Source organism: Sinohyriopsis cumingii, chromosome 17, assembly GCF_028554795.1.
Source record: "Sinohyriopsis cumingii isolate HCF-2022 chromosome 17, ASM2855479v2, whole genome shotgun sequence".
NCBI classification, from domain to species: domain Eukaryota; kingdom Metazoa; phylum Mollusca; class Bivalvia; order Unionida; family Unionidae; genus Sinohyriopsis; species Sinohyriopsis cumingii.
In genome coordinates, this window is record NC_142977.1 from 97,814,822 (window position 1) to 97,831,335 (window position 16,514).

Below are 16,514 nucleotides of genomic sequence, written 5' to 3' on the forward strand. Positions count from 1 at the left end.
AAGTTTTATCCCGTGGAATCCAAAGATAGTTCCGATGCAATGTTTAGATATATCAAACTATTAGCCAAGTCCGATCCAATATCGATTTGGTTATTTTCTAGCGAAGAAAGATACGATCAATTTATCTTACCACGCGGAGATATTTACCGAGATGAAATATTACATGAATCGATGAAAAATATCGCGGAGAAGTATTCGTCAAATCCAGATCGATTACTGACAAATTGCTTTACCATTTCGTCTGTTGCTGCTCATGCTGCTAGAGAAAGAAATTCGTGGAAACCTACAAGAAATGAATTTCTCAATGATATTCAACTTAGTTGTATCGAATACGGCCATGGAGGATTATGGAATACCAAATATTATTTCGAGGATATGATTTCCGTTGATATGAGCGCATGCTATCCTGGAAGTTTCCTTGGATATGGTGATTGTGCAGATTACTTTGCTAAATTCGGTCATCCCACCAACGAGATGACTAGAGTTGCAATTAACGGACCGTTACCCGATTTTGTCATGACCGGATTCGCTCATGTTACTTCATTCGAATTTGCTGAAAATTTGCATAAAATTTGTTATATTTGGTTTGGTCGGCATTTATCTCAGCGAAGATGGGTCCCTACGGTATTGTTGAGATATATGCTGGATTCGTCGATGTTAATATCATTGACGGTAAGTGAAGCAATTATATCGTATAGAAAGCAGACCGAGGTGTGGTTACCCACGGATTGTGAGAACGCGAAAGATATTGGAAGAAAAATAATTGGTAAATTTACTCAAGGAGGATCAGTTGATCATAAACATCGCCACGCTAGGTTATTTATCAATGATGCTGAGATGGATTTTATTATTGCTGATACAGTGTCTCGTGGAATATTTTGCAACAGAGAAAATATTATTATTGATGGAACGAAGTTAGGTACAGTGATAACTTATCTTGATGGAGAATCAGCACAGTATACTCATTTAAGATCATCAATGCTCGCTTATGTGAGTATTAATTTGCTGTCGATGATAAATAAATTTTCTGATATCGCGGTAAGAGTTGCAACGGATTCATTTTATATCGATAAGAAATTCCAGTGTAGGTTGGAGAATTTAATTACCGATGGTTCCTGGGGAACTTGGAGAATAAAAAACGAGGATATTCTAGATTATTGTGAGGACGCGGATGTAGAAGATTGCGATAAGTTTCATAAAGATAAATGTGATGAAATATCAACAGCAGTATCAGTGTTTGATCCAATTTCACGAAACAAATTCGTTTACCTAAATGGTCCTGGCGGTAGTGGTAAAACAACACGAGCAATAAACTTATTTTCAAATTCTGATATGATCGTGTTAACTCCAACTCACAGACTAGCGAGAGAAATAAAACAACGTGGCGTTAATTCTTGTACTTATCACAGTTATTTCAAATATAGTGGTGGATTGTGGGATCCGGCTCGAATGGGAAACAAGTACGTTAATAAGATTATAATATTTGATGAAATTTGCACGGTAAATTTAGTTGTGTTAAAATTATTCCTGAGTTGGTTGGAAGAGAAAAACACCGCAGTAATAATGTGCGGCGATCACGGCCAACCTGATCCTATTGATGGCGAATCTCCTCACAGGTGGCTTAGAAATTTTGTAGATTATTATGAAGAGATTGATGCTGATTATAGATCTAATGATATTTTACTGACCGAGTTTAAAAAAATGATTCGATTGCAACCTAATAAATTTCAATGTGATGTGATGAGAAAAATAATCGACGAAACTTCGATGGATAATTTTCTAACTTTGTGGCGTCCTGATCATTTGATTGTTGCTAGCAGAAAAATTATTCGCGATACTATTCAGGAAATGTTATTCAAACTTCATTATGAGAAATTTCCAACATTGCAGGTTCCGTTGTGCTACAGGCCAGCTGATACTAGAAAACAAAATATCAATGTTACTTTACCATGCGGAGAAGAAAAAATAATGGTTTTAAACGATATTATTTTCGTTGATATTAATCTTGTCAATGATGCGATAAACGCAGAAAGATCACCGTGGAAACTCGGATACGCAGCAACGATTCACTCGTCACAGGGATTAACAGTAGATGGTCAAGTTTGGATTGTCGATGATAGAATTTCCTGGTCGAATTTAGTTTATCTGGCAGTTTCTCGAGTAAGAAAATTATCTCAGTTGGGTAGGATTAGATTTCACATTAACGAAGATGGTGGTAATTGAGTATCATTTGGAATTACTTGTAGTTCTTCTTTGGTAAATCCTCGTTGCGGTGCTAATGAATCTAGAAAATAAATTGCTGGCCTTCCTGATGATCTTGTTACTGCCGATATTTTATGCGTTGTAACACTCCAGTTTGGATCGGTTGCTCTTTTTCTGCCACCTTCAGCTTCCCCCTCCCTATATAAATATCTAACCGTGACACTACCTAGTACCGGTGAAATAGTAGAATCTCGCTTTAGTGGTATTTTTGTTTTTGTAATTGCAATTGCGGGTTTCATTGATATCGTTCGTGTTACTTCGTTATTTAGCGCGTTAATCACGTGAGGTAATCTTGTTACCCAATCGTGAGATCGTTTATCTTGGATAAATTCGCGCGCGTACTGATATCCGAATAATCGTTCTGCAAGAGTTTTATTGAATCTCTCAACGATAGCTTGATTGTGATGAACACCTACAATACCGCGACGGATTTTAACATTATTCTTTTTCATCAGTGAAGTAACCGCGCCAAGAAATTCTCGACCTGGATCAACCTGGAGAAGCTTCGGCCATGTTAATGGAGATCGTGAATAAATTTCGCTAAACGCCTTAGCAATATCTGTTGCTGTTTTATTCGATAACGGTTCCGCTTCTTTGTACCTACTTGCAATATCAACAACCGTCAGAACATATTTGTATATAACTCCGTCAACGGTATCGTAAGGAAGAAACATTAAGTCGGCCTGATGAACTTCATTAGGGACGCTGACAGAGAAACTCGCATATGGTATTTTCTTAGGCGGAGGAAGATAAATTTGCCAGACTGCTTGCCTCGATAGCCACGATTCAGCGACAGATTGCTTTACTTTTGCTGCCTTAGCAAGTTTGGCTATTGCTGATTTTCCTCGCCAAAATCCTCGCGGAGAATAATATATTTGCTCCATTATAAATTACCAGCACCTAGTACTAATTTACCTTTCATTGCTCCTTTTATTAACCAAGTTGCCAATTTCTCTTTGAAATTTTTATCAGGAATAGCATCTATTGCGTGAATTAATTTAATATCAGCGAGATGTCTTTGTTGTAAATCTCCGCTGCGATATGCAAGATCGTGATAGTAGCATGCGTTATCGATAGCGTTTACTGGATCCTCGCCAGGATTTGGTTGATTATTATCGTTAAGTCTTATATCTAGCCTCGTGCCGGGTCCGCAGTAATTATATCCTGGTAAATGTTTCTCTCCGGGATATTTCGCCCAGGGAGCTCCAGGCAGATTTGTTAAGGAGGTTGCGATGTCTCCTCCGGTTCTACTTTTTTTTTTACAAATCTAAACTTAATTGTCTTGCAAACTTCACATTCTCCCTTGATTGCATTTCTGTTGTTGCGTGTAACGACTTCGATTGGATTTATCGTAGCAGTTCGAGTGCGACACTTAACACAATATGAATCCATAATATTCTAATAACATGAATGTAATTGATTTTTCAGCCACAAAGAAACGCGAGCAAGTAAAGCACACCGAAGCATTACCGAATTCGATTAGAATGATAATCATCGGACCATCCGGTTCTGGAAAAACACAGTTGTTGCTAAATTTGATAATGAGATGGTTAAAATGGGACAAATTGTATTTGGTTGCGCCGTCCGTTGATGATCAGCGATGTTATAAAGTACTAAAGGAATTTAGCGATAAAACTGAGGATGGCACAATAGAATTTATAACGGACATCAATGAAACTCCATCAGTGGAAAGTTTAGATGGTGATGCTAATAATCTTGTTGTTTTCGATGATGTGATGCTGGATAAGCAAACTAACCCAGCTAGGATATTCTCGCGTGGCCGACACAAGAACACCGATGTGATTTACGTGACACAGCGATATACGCAAATTCCGAAGGTAATTAGAGATAATTGTAATATTTTATCAGTTTTCAATGGAGTTGATACTCACACGCTAAGGAATATCCATCAAACTTGGTGCAACGGCGACATGGATATAAATAAATTTAAAAATTTCTTTAGTCACGCTCAAGCGACACCGCACGGATTTGTCACGATTAATCTTCATGATCCACGTAGTAGATATCGAGTCGGTCTTGATCAAATTTACTCATAAAATTGCAACCCAAATTCAATTACAGCAAATAAATTTTACAATACCCCCCCAAAAAATTGCTGTTTTTTTTATGCCTAAAAATGCACTTTGGGTTGAAATTTTGCGGATTATTTTTCGTAGGAGGCTTTATTTTTGAATTCTGAGGCTTCTACGGATAAATGTTTGGTAGGAGGGTTAAATTTATCTGAGCCACCTGGTCTGTACGACTTCCCTGCTGCTCCTTGTGTATGTGCTGTGTGAACCAGGTGTGAACACCATCATCTAATTGATGGCATTAGCAGCTTGTGCATATTTCAATTTAAGTCCATTGTCAAAATCAACTTCATGCAGGTAATCCCAAAATCTATGCTCATGCTTGAGTCAGGTTCTGATTGCAGAATTGGAAATTTTAAATTCACTTCAACTCTGTTATGAACCCCATCTATGATAACTGATATTTTAATGTACAAAGATCACCTTCCACCTGGTTGATTTACATCCATGATCACATTTGGAAATGATTAGGATAAACTACTGATTAATGTTTTCTGCTTTAATGGCATTATTTTAATATTAGTATTTAGACCTGTATTGGTCAGTTGAAATGAGTTGAATGGACACAAAAAGTGACCTCTAGCTTTTATGCAGGTTAGGAATTGCATGAATTTTAACTTTTGTTCTACTTTCATTCTCTGATTTGATTACATAAACAGAATTCATATAAAACATGATTCATGTTATAAAACAAAGTAGGCCATATTGCAGATATTCAAAGGTGTACACAGAGAAATATGTACAGTATCCAACCCATATGTTATAGTAGGATTTACACGAGTTCTGAAAAAGTTTAGAAAACAGTTACCATTTTGTACTGGGAAATAGAATCATAAAAACCAACTGATAAAACAATTAATTTAATGAATAAGGAAGTAAATGAAATAAATTCAAGTTCAAATAAATGTAAAGCTTATACAGATTTATTTGCATGTAGATTTACATAACTTTATGTTACGTATGTTTCAGGTATGCTTCACAGAGCATTCAGCGTGTTCCTTTTTAACAGCAAATCAGAGCTTCTGCTACAGCAGAGATCAGATTACAAGATTACTTTTCCTGGTGAGAAAAATTTTACCTTGGTTATTATTATTTCAAGTCATGGCCATTGAATGCAGTGCAGATAGTTATGGAAGGAGTTATCATGCAATTACATCTAGAGGCTATATGTACCTAGAATATTTATATTTTGTTTATTGTGATACTTATATAGAAAGAGAAAGTAGAGCGAGGCCATTCTATAGCTCTGATGTTCCAGAAAAGTTTATTCTTAGGTTAAAAATTAATAAAAAATAATGTTATGATTGTTACAGTACAACGATATTATTCCACGTCTAATAGCTAATAGGAAAATAAATATTACTAGCAGTTTCTGTGCCAAAAATTATATGAACTCTCAATCCCATTATGTTTGGCCTCGCTGACTATTCAATATTGTCATTGTTATGGATGTGATCAAGAGTTTTAAAAATCATGGAATGTAGGCAGATTTTTTTTTACCAGTGTTGTCTTGGCAACGAATGTTTTGATAGTCAAACTCAAAGTCACAGTTTATTCTCCATAACTAAAGGACCACAGAACATGCTTATTGTTTTGTTTCTAAGTATATTTGTTAACATGCATGTGACATTTATCTTTCTTTATTTTTATCATTTAAAGGTATTTACTCTTTAAAATATCAGGTCATTCAGTCTGTCCCAGAATATTTTCCTAAGTAAAATTTTGCACTTACCAACAAGTTTAATCTGGCTCTTTTGTACAAATGGAGTTTAGATATGTTATTGGTTCACCATCTCACCTACAAAGCATTGGGAAGATATGGAAATCAAATTTCCAGCAGCAGTGGCCTCAACATAACCTTTTTAGCCTCTGTTACAAATCTGGTATAACTGACTGATTTTCACAGATCAACACCACATATTTTGTTCTACCACCATGTAGCTGTGATAGCTTGGTAGAGTCGTGGACTAAAAGAGGTTCCAGGTTCAATACCCATAAAGGCCAGCTGGGTGGCTGCTTTGGCATGTCCAAGGAAAAGGCACTTAGCTTCCATTTTCACAGCATGATATAGCAAATGCTTTAAAAGTGCCATTAAAAGCAGAAGAAATTTGTATGAGAAATACGTTGTCCCACCATGGAAATTAGGGAGGATGTGCATATACCCACCATAAGGCAGAGCATAGTTTATGATAATGTTGTTCCCCCATCCATCAATGTGTTACAGATGTTCACTGTCCACAGTTACCAAACTTGAATGGTTTCCACTTGTCATAAGTAAAAAAGTAACAATTTGTTCTACATCACATATCAGGTCTAAATTTAGTGTATGACTTACTCTAGTGGTAGACCGCTTCAGTGGCCTAGTGGTTAGAGTATCCACCTCGGATGCGGGAGGTCGTGGGTTCGAACCCCAGTTGAGTCATATCAAAGACTTGTAAAAATGGTACTAACAGCTGCCTCGCTAGGCACTCAGCATTAAAAAGTTAGTGTTAGGACTGGTCAGCCTGGTGTCAGGATAATGTGACTGGGTGGGACATCAATGCTTTATGTCGGTGGCATGATGCCCCAGTGCTAGACATCACTATAAACTGCCACACTGCAGACATCATAGCGATATGACTGGAAAAAAGCTACATTAGAAATCCAAAACACACATACAGCGCTTTTGGGGTAAGGAAGAAGGATATTGATTTTGGAATCAAAATGTCTGAGTCAAGGTCACTCTGACCAAAAGTTCCGGAATGCTTACCAGCCACCTGTTCGTGCTCAATTACCAAATGTTTCCATCTACTTCATGGTTTGTTGTACAGTATACAAATGTTCATAACTCTTTTCTTTAAATGCCTCTCATATCAGTAACATCACACAACTAGTGCTACACCATAGAAAATATAAACTTTTAAATTTGGGATACGATGTTGGTGGCTGTACTGTAGTCTTAGATATGTTATATTATTCTAAGACAAAAAAGGGTTTGATGTGGTGGGACAGAGAAAGGGGATGATTTACTAAGAAAAGCTTAATGATGATGATTTGGGGTATTTGGTGATGGATTATGTTGAATTTATTCTTCCAGGTCATTTTACTAATACATGTTGCAGTCATCCATTGAACACAACTCCTGAAACAGAGGAAAAAGATGCACTTGGGATCAAGCGGGCAGCACAACGAAAACTAAAGCACGAGTTAGGCATACATGTATGTTTTGAGCACCCCCTCTTCTGAATTTTAATGAAAACATAGGGGTAAATGGTCCCTTTGGTTTGTTTGAGCATGCTTGTTTGCGTTTTACTGAATAACCTCAAATACAAACCCATCACTGTTTTTGATGAAGTTGTACAATCATGGTGTATAACTCGAGAAGGTATGTATATTTCTGAAATTATTTGGGAATTGTGATCTATCACCCAAGAATTGACCAAGGGATGAAAAACAATCTATAATTGAGAAAATGTTTGACAGTAACATTATTTTGCTTTTTATCACTTGCTTATAAAGATGTAAATGATACTGTAAGATCAAGGAAACATTGTTCTTGTGTTCAGATAATGGTGTCTTTCACGTGTTTAGTTTCATTTTAGCTTGTGTCTCTATTTATTTGGGATATCCATGTATCAGATTATTATAATTATGAGAGCTTTTTGAAGAAAATAAAACATTAAACAATTAAGAAAAGGTTTTAGTCATGGTCCAGAGTGTACAGAATGATTCTCAAGATTCATTTTAAAGATGGCTTGGGCTATAAATTAAAGAATCTAACATATTTATTGGATGTGATTCATTCAACTTATTTCAACTTCATATCACTATTACAGATGGAAATAGAGGACTTCAAGTTCTTAACAAGAATTCACTACAAGGCAGATAACATATCAGCTGATCGCCGCTGGGGGGAACATGAAATTGACTACGTATTAGTAGCACAGAAAGATGTCACTGTGACCAAGAATGCAAATGAAGTCAAAAGCCACAAATTCGTCAATCAGGAAAATCTTTGGGATCTGATGAGTATGTCTTGTTAACATATGTTTAAAAAAAATTCTAAGTACTGATCCTGAAATAAGTAATTTTACCAGACAAATGAAAGTGGAATGCATATCAAATGAAGAATTGACGGATGGAGAACAAAGAATTAATGCATATTGTGTGAAGAATGGATGTGGTTGAAGTGATGACTATTTTAAAGAAAATGGAGGTACCATTAATAATCATTTATATGTCAAAATGCATGGATGCAGATTGCTGCCACATAATGCACCAGCAGATCTGTACCTGTACAGTTTGTTAAGAGTAATTAGTAGAACAAACAACATAGACCCTGATCTGATGGCACAGTATATGTAATGGTAGATCAGGCTCAACATTGTTTGCAGTTGGATGTGGCTTATGATTATGTGTGTAATGGTACAAATGGAAAATGCAGCAAATGGATGATTAATGAAACAAGAAGTGTAATTGCATTTTATGAAGCAATTGAAAACTCAGTGACTTTCAAGCTGTTGCTAAATTTTCATGTTTGAAAGCCCTATCACATGCTAATCCAAAATCAGATTCTTTACACTGGCACACAGTCTTTCACTGCTTACAAGCTGTGACATTGTTCATGTTGACCGCTTCAGTGGCCTAGTGGTTAGTGCATCCACCTCGGCTGCAGGAGGTCGCGGGTTCGAACCGAGTCATAGCAGAGACTTATAAAACTGGGACTAACAGCTGCCTCACTAGGCACTCAGCATTAAGAGGTTAGTCTTAGGACTGGTTGGCCTGGTGTCAGGATAATGTAACTGGGTGGGACTTGATGCTACATGTCTCTTGCATGATGCCCCAGTGCTAAACATCACTATAAACTGCCACACTGCAGACATCATAGCAATATGACTGAAAAATTGTTAAAAGCTATGTTAAAAATCCAAATCATGCACACACACACATTGTTCGTGTCAAGACTGACATCCCTACCAGTGGTTGTCTCTATGCAGTTTTTATTTAAACTAAATCAGAAATAAACTTGACTTTGCTGGAATAAATAGTTTACAACTATGCATCTTCATTTTTGTAGTTGTGGTTATATTTTTATTGATGTTTAATTCAGTGTTGTCTTGTGCATTTTGTAAGTTTTATTTAAGTATCCCTTTAATTAATAAGATGAGATAGTGATACCAACTGTTCTCTCTTGAATTTCTAGGAAATGAGACTTCACAATATGTTCTATTTTGCTGGGCAAAATCAGACTGCATTTCTGAAAAACTAAATAAATGATGAGATGATAGGTGAAATGAAGTGCATATTTAGTAAATTTACATGCTAATGGTCTGCATTGGGGGGGGTAGATGGGCGGATAATATATATTTACACTGTGATTATGTTTAATTTCTTATGACTTCAAACACAATGAAATTACAAGTGAGCAACAGCAAACAAGTGTAGTTCTGAACGTAATCACTTGCTAATATATTTAGTTAGGGTCCTGCTTGATAAATGTAGCTCCATGGTATTTTATGGTAGGACAAGAATTACTGGAATTTCTGAGAAAAATGATCTTGATATTTCACTGGAGTGAAATACAATAATTATTCTTTCACTGCTCATCAATAGACATTGATAACATTACAACCAAGAAATTTTGGAATTGTTCAAAGATGCTCTCATGGTCTAGTTTGGTAAATATGGCTGCCTCACGTACAGTTGACCATGGTTCAGATACAAAAAAATGTGCTAATACATTTTTTAAATATTTTTTTAACCTATTAATTGGGAAGGAGAATTAAGTTAATACTTACATTTTTGTGTGAATGTACTCAAAACATAGCAGAACATAAACAGTAAACCAGTGACATTATCATGTGGGATACAGTAAGAAAGCATAAAAGAAGAAGAAAGGTGGCTCACTCTGAGTGAATAATAAGCATATTCCGACCGCTGTGGTGGCCTGTTGGTTAGAGTGTCCACCACGGATGTGGAAGGTCATGGGTGCATACAATTTACTTTTACTTTGAAAAGATGATATGCTTAAAAAGCACTGCTACTAGTAGTATCTGACAAAATGTGCTTAGCTATGATGTCCCTTTTTTGAAGGACATTTCACTTATAATTTGTTTTCCTCATTTATCTGTGTAAATTTTAAAACCTGATTTTTCTGTAAACTTTCTTGCAACAAAAAAATAAGCTTGAAAGCACTATAACAGTATTATCACTGTAGTTCAACTTTCTTCATCGAGTTGTTTGCCCTTGCTCACCTGACCATAAGGCCAGGTGAGTTTACGGTATGATAGTATGATATTGTGTCAATATCTGTCATGTATCCATGCATCATCTATCAACATTTGCTATTTTTAACTTCTTTTAAACCACTAGACCAATTTCAACCAAGTTCAGCAGTGAGCATTCTGGCATGACGGCTGTATGCACTTGTAAAAATGATGATCGCCGTTGATAAAAATGTAAAATCTTTAAAATAACTCTTATATATAAGAAAATGTTCACAAGAATTTGATTGATCATATTTTAGAGTGTGTGTGTGTGTGATTTGGATTTTTAACGTAGCTTTAACAATTTTTCAGTCATATCGCTATAATATCTGCAGTGTGGCAGTTTGTAGTGAAGTCTAGCACAGGGGCATCATGCCGCAGACATGTAGCATGATGTCCCACCTAGTCACATTATCCTAACATGAGGCCGACCAGTCCTAACACTAACCTTTTAATGCTGAGCACCAAGCAAGGCAGCAGTTAGTACCATATTTTAAAGACTTTGGTATGACTTGGCCAGGGATCGAACCCACAACCTCCCACATCCAAAGCAGACGCTCTAACCACTAGGCCACCGGAGCGGTCATAATATTTCAGAGAATGCATCCTAGTGCAAAGTGCATTTAAGTTTTGTACAAAATTATATATACTTCTGTCCAAAATGGCTGCAGTTTCTAAAACTAGAAAAATCCTAGAACAACATATTATTTCTGTTTGACATAATCTGACCAACTTTAACAATCATAATGGATGAAGATCTTAAAGATTATGCCAATGAAATCCATCTGCTGTGCACTGTTGCTGCCATTATTATATTCTAGAAAAATCATACAAGTTATTCGAAAATACCACTCCTTTTAATTTGACAAAAGCGCCATGGCATTAGAGCCTTTATATTTGTACAATTTATGTCCATCAACCACTGAACATGGCCACCATTACCAAATTACAAATTTTTAAAAATGCTTTCTTCTAAAAAAATAAATAAATAAATAATTTCAACAAATTTGACAAAGCATTCTGGTATATGAGTTTTTATGCATATGATGCTTCTTTACCATTCAAATATGGATGAAGATACAAACGAGAGAAAAACCTTCAGTTTTTTTCCATAAATTATGAGCAGAATTTGAAGAAATGTTAAAGCTTTCTACTGACCCAGATTTCTTGGCCAACTGTTCTTGCATTTGGCTATAAGGCAGATGTCAAACAGGTGAGTGATCTGATGTCTGCTTGGGCATCTTGTTTTTATTAAAATTGTGGGTCACTACACAGTTTCACAAGCGATCTTCATAGTTTCTATTTACATAAATAGGTTTGCATATGAATTATGTATGAGAAAGATAGAGAGGTTAATGTCATCTGACAGATCAATAAAATGAAAGAAACAAAAATGTATTTTTTGAACATAGAGGCAGCATTGAGACAAAAGTATAAAGTTGTGTCTTTGAACCTACTGTCAAATGATGCTCTTTCCAAGTTTTTCATTTACTGTGTTGTTATTTTTTTTTCAGGTAGAGCTGAGTCTGAAGGGATTTTGATCACACCCTGGTTTAGAATGATAGTAGAGAGATTTCTCTTTAATTGGTGGGACAATTTAGAAAAATTAGAACCATTCAGTGATCACAAGACCATACACAGATTTTGTTGACCAATAAGAAACTAGTTTTCTGCAAATATTTTGGCACCTCAGAGATTTGCTGGCTTTTATTGTGCTAAAAGGTTTAATTTAAAGAGTTGTGAAAATGTTACACTAAAATAATGTGATTGAGAATGCTCGTCATTAATGTCATAACTCTGAAAGAGAACAGTATTCTCACTCCTGCCAGATAATAAATGGCTTTCAACTGATTAATGTATTTAAAGATAGTATGGTTATGGACAGTGTTGCAGGACAGTATGTGGATGTCATATCATTTATGCATTTTTCTTGTATTAATAGAAAAAAATTTTAAAAAATTTCAAATGGATTGTTTTGTGGGGTCATATTTGCCTTTTTATCACATAGTAGGTACACTTTACATATAGTGCATGCAATTTAATATTTTTGATATGACATGCTTACATATCACAGTATGTGATTCTGATTGGTCTAAATAAGCCCATGCATTGTTTATGCATTATTCTCTTTACTGATTGGCTAAGACTTGGGGAATTTTCCTTACCATGCCTTCTACTGCAGTTTGTTTTAATATTACTGTCAACATGTTTTACTGACATTTTTCAAACTGATTGCCAAAGTGGCATTGGGAGAAAAGGTTATGTCTGTGGGAATGTGACCAACTTACCTCACAGGCTCATTATAAATAAAATTAACCGTATCAATAAATAAATAGAGGGCTCAGACAGGGGGTGGGCCTGTTTACAGAGAGTCCACCCTATGACAATGACAAGTGTGATTCAAATGTTACCTTATAGGTCATTATTGTCAATAATTTGGTAGGCATTTTTTGAATCAATTGTCCAATGGGCATTGGGGAAAAAAGGACCTGTCTGCTGGAATATGACCAATCTAACAAGGGAATTGTTACAAATGAAACAAAGGACATCATTTAGTGGACAGAGGGCAAGGGAGATTGTAACATTGACTCCAGCCTCTGACAATCATGATTTAATTGTCAGCTTCAAGTGACAGGTGCCATGTCCGAGTCGGAATGAATGAAATTATTCCTTCTTGCTGTCAATACTATTTCCATTAAAATAAAAACTTTGATAAACAGAACATCAAATGGGTACTGATTTAATATTAAATTTATGAAACTCACTGAATAATGTCCAGTTTTTGTGAGCCTGGGCAAGGAAAACTGGACATTATTCAATTAGTTTCATAAATTCAGCATTAAATCATTACTATACTGAGAGCTCTGTTTATTCACATAGAGGAATTTAGTATAGGATGTTCATTACATAGATGTGATCTTAGACACTTGCAAAATGTCAGACTAATTGGTATACTCTTCGTCTGTTTGTCTGCTGGCCACAGCTTATGAAAAAAGTAGGGAAAGCCAAATATTTGTACAGGTCATGTAAACTCGGAAGATTTTTGTTTTTTATAAAAATCATAAAAACAATATGAAAGTCTGTTTACATTCAACATGGTTATTATTCATGCAATTTTCATTCCAGTATATAATAAAAAATAATAATAATGATAATAATAATAATATGAATTTGATACTTTTCTTAAGAGGCAAATGTTTCTTTGACATGATGATATTCTTGTAAACAAATATGCAAGAGGTATGACAGAAGATTGTATGGGTGTTCAGAAAATGTTCCGATTTATTTTTTCAGAGCTATTACAAAATTCTCTAATATTCAGTATTTATGCTTGTCATTTTTAAAAAAACTGTGTTATTATTACTGCTTCTCATTTATATAAGTATACATGAAAAAAATCCATATAACTTCATTCCTATTATTGCTTATTATAAATAATAGTTTTGCAGAGGTTTTGAAAAACCTTTGCAGCCTATGGCATGGAAATCAGTGCAGAGAAGTCCAAAATGATGACCAACAACACCATGGACATAAGCACTGACATCAGGGTCCAAGGTATGGAGCTAGAAACAGTCCACAGATTCGAGTACTTTGGGGCAACTGTAACAGATGAAGGACCGAAGCTTGAAGTACTCTCCAGGATTGCACAGACAACAGCAGCGCTGCCAAAACTGAAGCCCATCTGGAACGACAAAAACGTCGCACTCAGTTCAAAGGTCAGACTGATGCATTTACTGGTGATCTCCATATTTCTCTACCCCTGCAAATCATGGACCATAACAGCTGACTTAGAGAAAAGGATACAGGCCAGAGATAAGATATTTTCGAAAGATCCTTGGTATCACATAGAAAGACCATGTCACCAATGAAGAAATATGGCAGATGATAAGACAAGCCATTGGGCCTCACGATGAACTCCTGATCACAGTGAAAAAATGTAAACTGCAGTGGTATGGGCATGTCTCGTGATCATTAGTACTTGCCAAGACAATACTACAAAGCACTGTACAAGGAGGAAGAAAGATAGGCAGGCAAAGAAAGTGGGAAGATAACATTCGAGAGTGGACAGGCTTGACATTGTGCAACTCACTGAGAAAGACGGAAAATTGAGAGGAATGGAGGAAGCTGGTTTTCTGGTCTTGTGCAGTGCCCCAACGGTATACCAGACTACGGGACTGATGATGATGATGATGATGATGATGAGGATGATGAAATAATAGTCCACTTTTACAAATCATGAAGAATACTATAAAATACTATAGAATAACATGCAGTACTAATTCTCCTGCAATTAAACCATCCTCCATCAAGTCTGGGACAGTTGGAGAAAGAATGGGGGGGGGATTAGTTAGAATCGGACCAAGATTGATCTGCAGCCATTCTTCTCACTCAATACCATTTGGTAGAAATATACTAAATGTGGCATTGTGCCTTAATAATAATAATAATCTTTCATAGGATTTTTTCCTCATAGGATGCCAAACATAACATGTCAGTAAACTTGTTAATGAATGTCTGTAGATGTTTCAGTCTTTATATATGCATGTATGAAAAACAAATCCATGCAGCTTACTGCTTATATATTATTTACAAATCATGAAGAATGCTATCAAATATTGAAGAATAACAGGCAAAACTAATTCTCATGAAATTAAGCCATCCTCAGTTAGGTCTAGAACAGTTGCTGGAAGAATGGGGGTGGGTGTAATTTGTCAAAATCTGATCAAGATTTATCTCCATTCAACAGCAGCCATTCTTCTCACTGAACACCATTTGGTAGAATTGTACTAAATGTGGCATTGTGCTTTAATAATCTTGCATGGGATTTTTTCATCATAAGATGCCAAACATAGCCTTGTCAGCAAACTAGTTAATGGACCGCTTCAGAGGCCTAGTGTTTACAGTGTCCGCCTCAGATGCAGGAGGTCGCTAGTTCAAAACCTGCCCGGGTCATACCAATGACTTTTAAAAAATGGTACTAACAGCTGCCTCATTTGGTGCTGAGCATTAAGAGGTTAGTGTTAGGACTGGTTGGCCTAGTGTCAGGATAATGTGACCAGATGGGACATAATGCTACATGTCTACAGCATGATGCCCCAGTGCTAGACATAACTATAAACTGTCACACTGCAGACATTGTAGTGATATGACTGAATTTTTTAAAGGTTATGTAAAAAATCGGGGCCCCGAGTGGTCCAAAGCGCTCACCGTTCCGGATCACTGCTATCTCACCTCTGTCTGCCTGGGTTCGAGTCCAAGACTCGGCTAGTGTGGATACGTGGGAAAGCCTGTCAGTAGCTTCTCATGGGTCAGTGGTTCTTCCCTGGGTTTTCCAGGGTTCTTCCTCTACCAGTTATACTGGCCACCATGTATAGCCTATCTTGTGCTGAAAAATAGTGTTAAACCCTAGAACAACAACAACATTGTAGAAAATCCTAATCACACACACGCATGCACAAACTTGTTAATGAATGTATGTAGATGTTTCAGTCTCTTAACACTGTAGGCATCAGGCAGAACACTTTTTAGGTACTCTGGTATGAGTTTAGGTAATTTTATGCTCTATAGTAAGAGTCCAAGTTCATGTACCTCTGCTTTAACAGTTTTAAATTTTTCAGGTATAGTCTGACTATACTTCCCATTTGTTTGTACCCCCTACCGATTTCAGTAATGAAAACCTTTAATGTGATAACAAAGTGCAAGGAGCTTAGTCAATTCATTCACTGATTTATAATTTCTAACCTGACTGTGAGTAGAGTGGCTGTCATCAACTGTGCGTTTCATACTTAGTGGAAGTTTTCTATATAATAGACAGACATGCTCAAGATCCCGTTCCTAGACAAGTCTATTTTCAGCAAAGGGGTATGTGCACTACTACAGATGGACATACATGTGTCGTCTGCTTCTGATAACTGCG

The 16,514-nt window shown here is 36.2% G+C and overlaps 1 protein-coding gene across 1 annotated transcript in view; it reads left to right on the top strand.

Annotated features, from left to right (window-relative positions):
• LOC149779508 (isopentenyl-diphosphate Delta-isomerase 1-like) overlaps positions 1-13,914 on the top strand; it is a 33,059-nt gene extending 19,145 nt beyond the window's left edge. The window contains exons 3-6 of the mRNA XM_089940219.1: positions 5,322-5,414; positions 7,429-7,550; positions 8,168-8,360; positions 12,112-13,914. Coding sequence (XP_089796345.1) covers positions 5,322-5,414; positions 7,429-7,550; positions 8,168-8,360; positions 12,112-12,248 — 545 coding nt within the window. The 3' untranslated portion in view covers positions 12,249-13,914. The remainder of the gene's footprint in view (positions 1-5,321; positions 5,415-7,428; positions 7,551-8,167; positions 8,361-12,111) is intronic.
• The last annotated feature ends 2,600 nt before the right edge of the window (positions 13,915-16,514 follow it).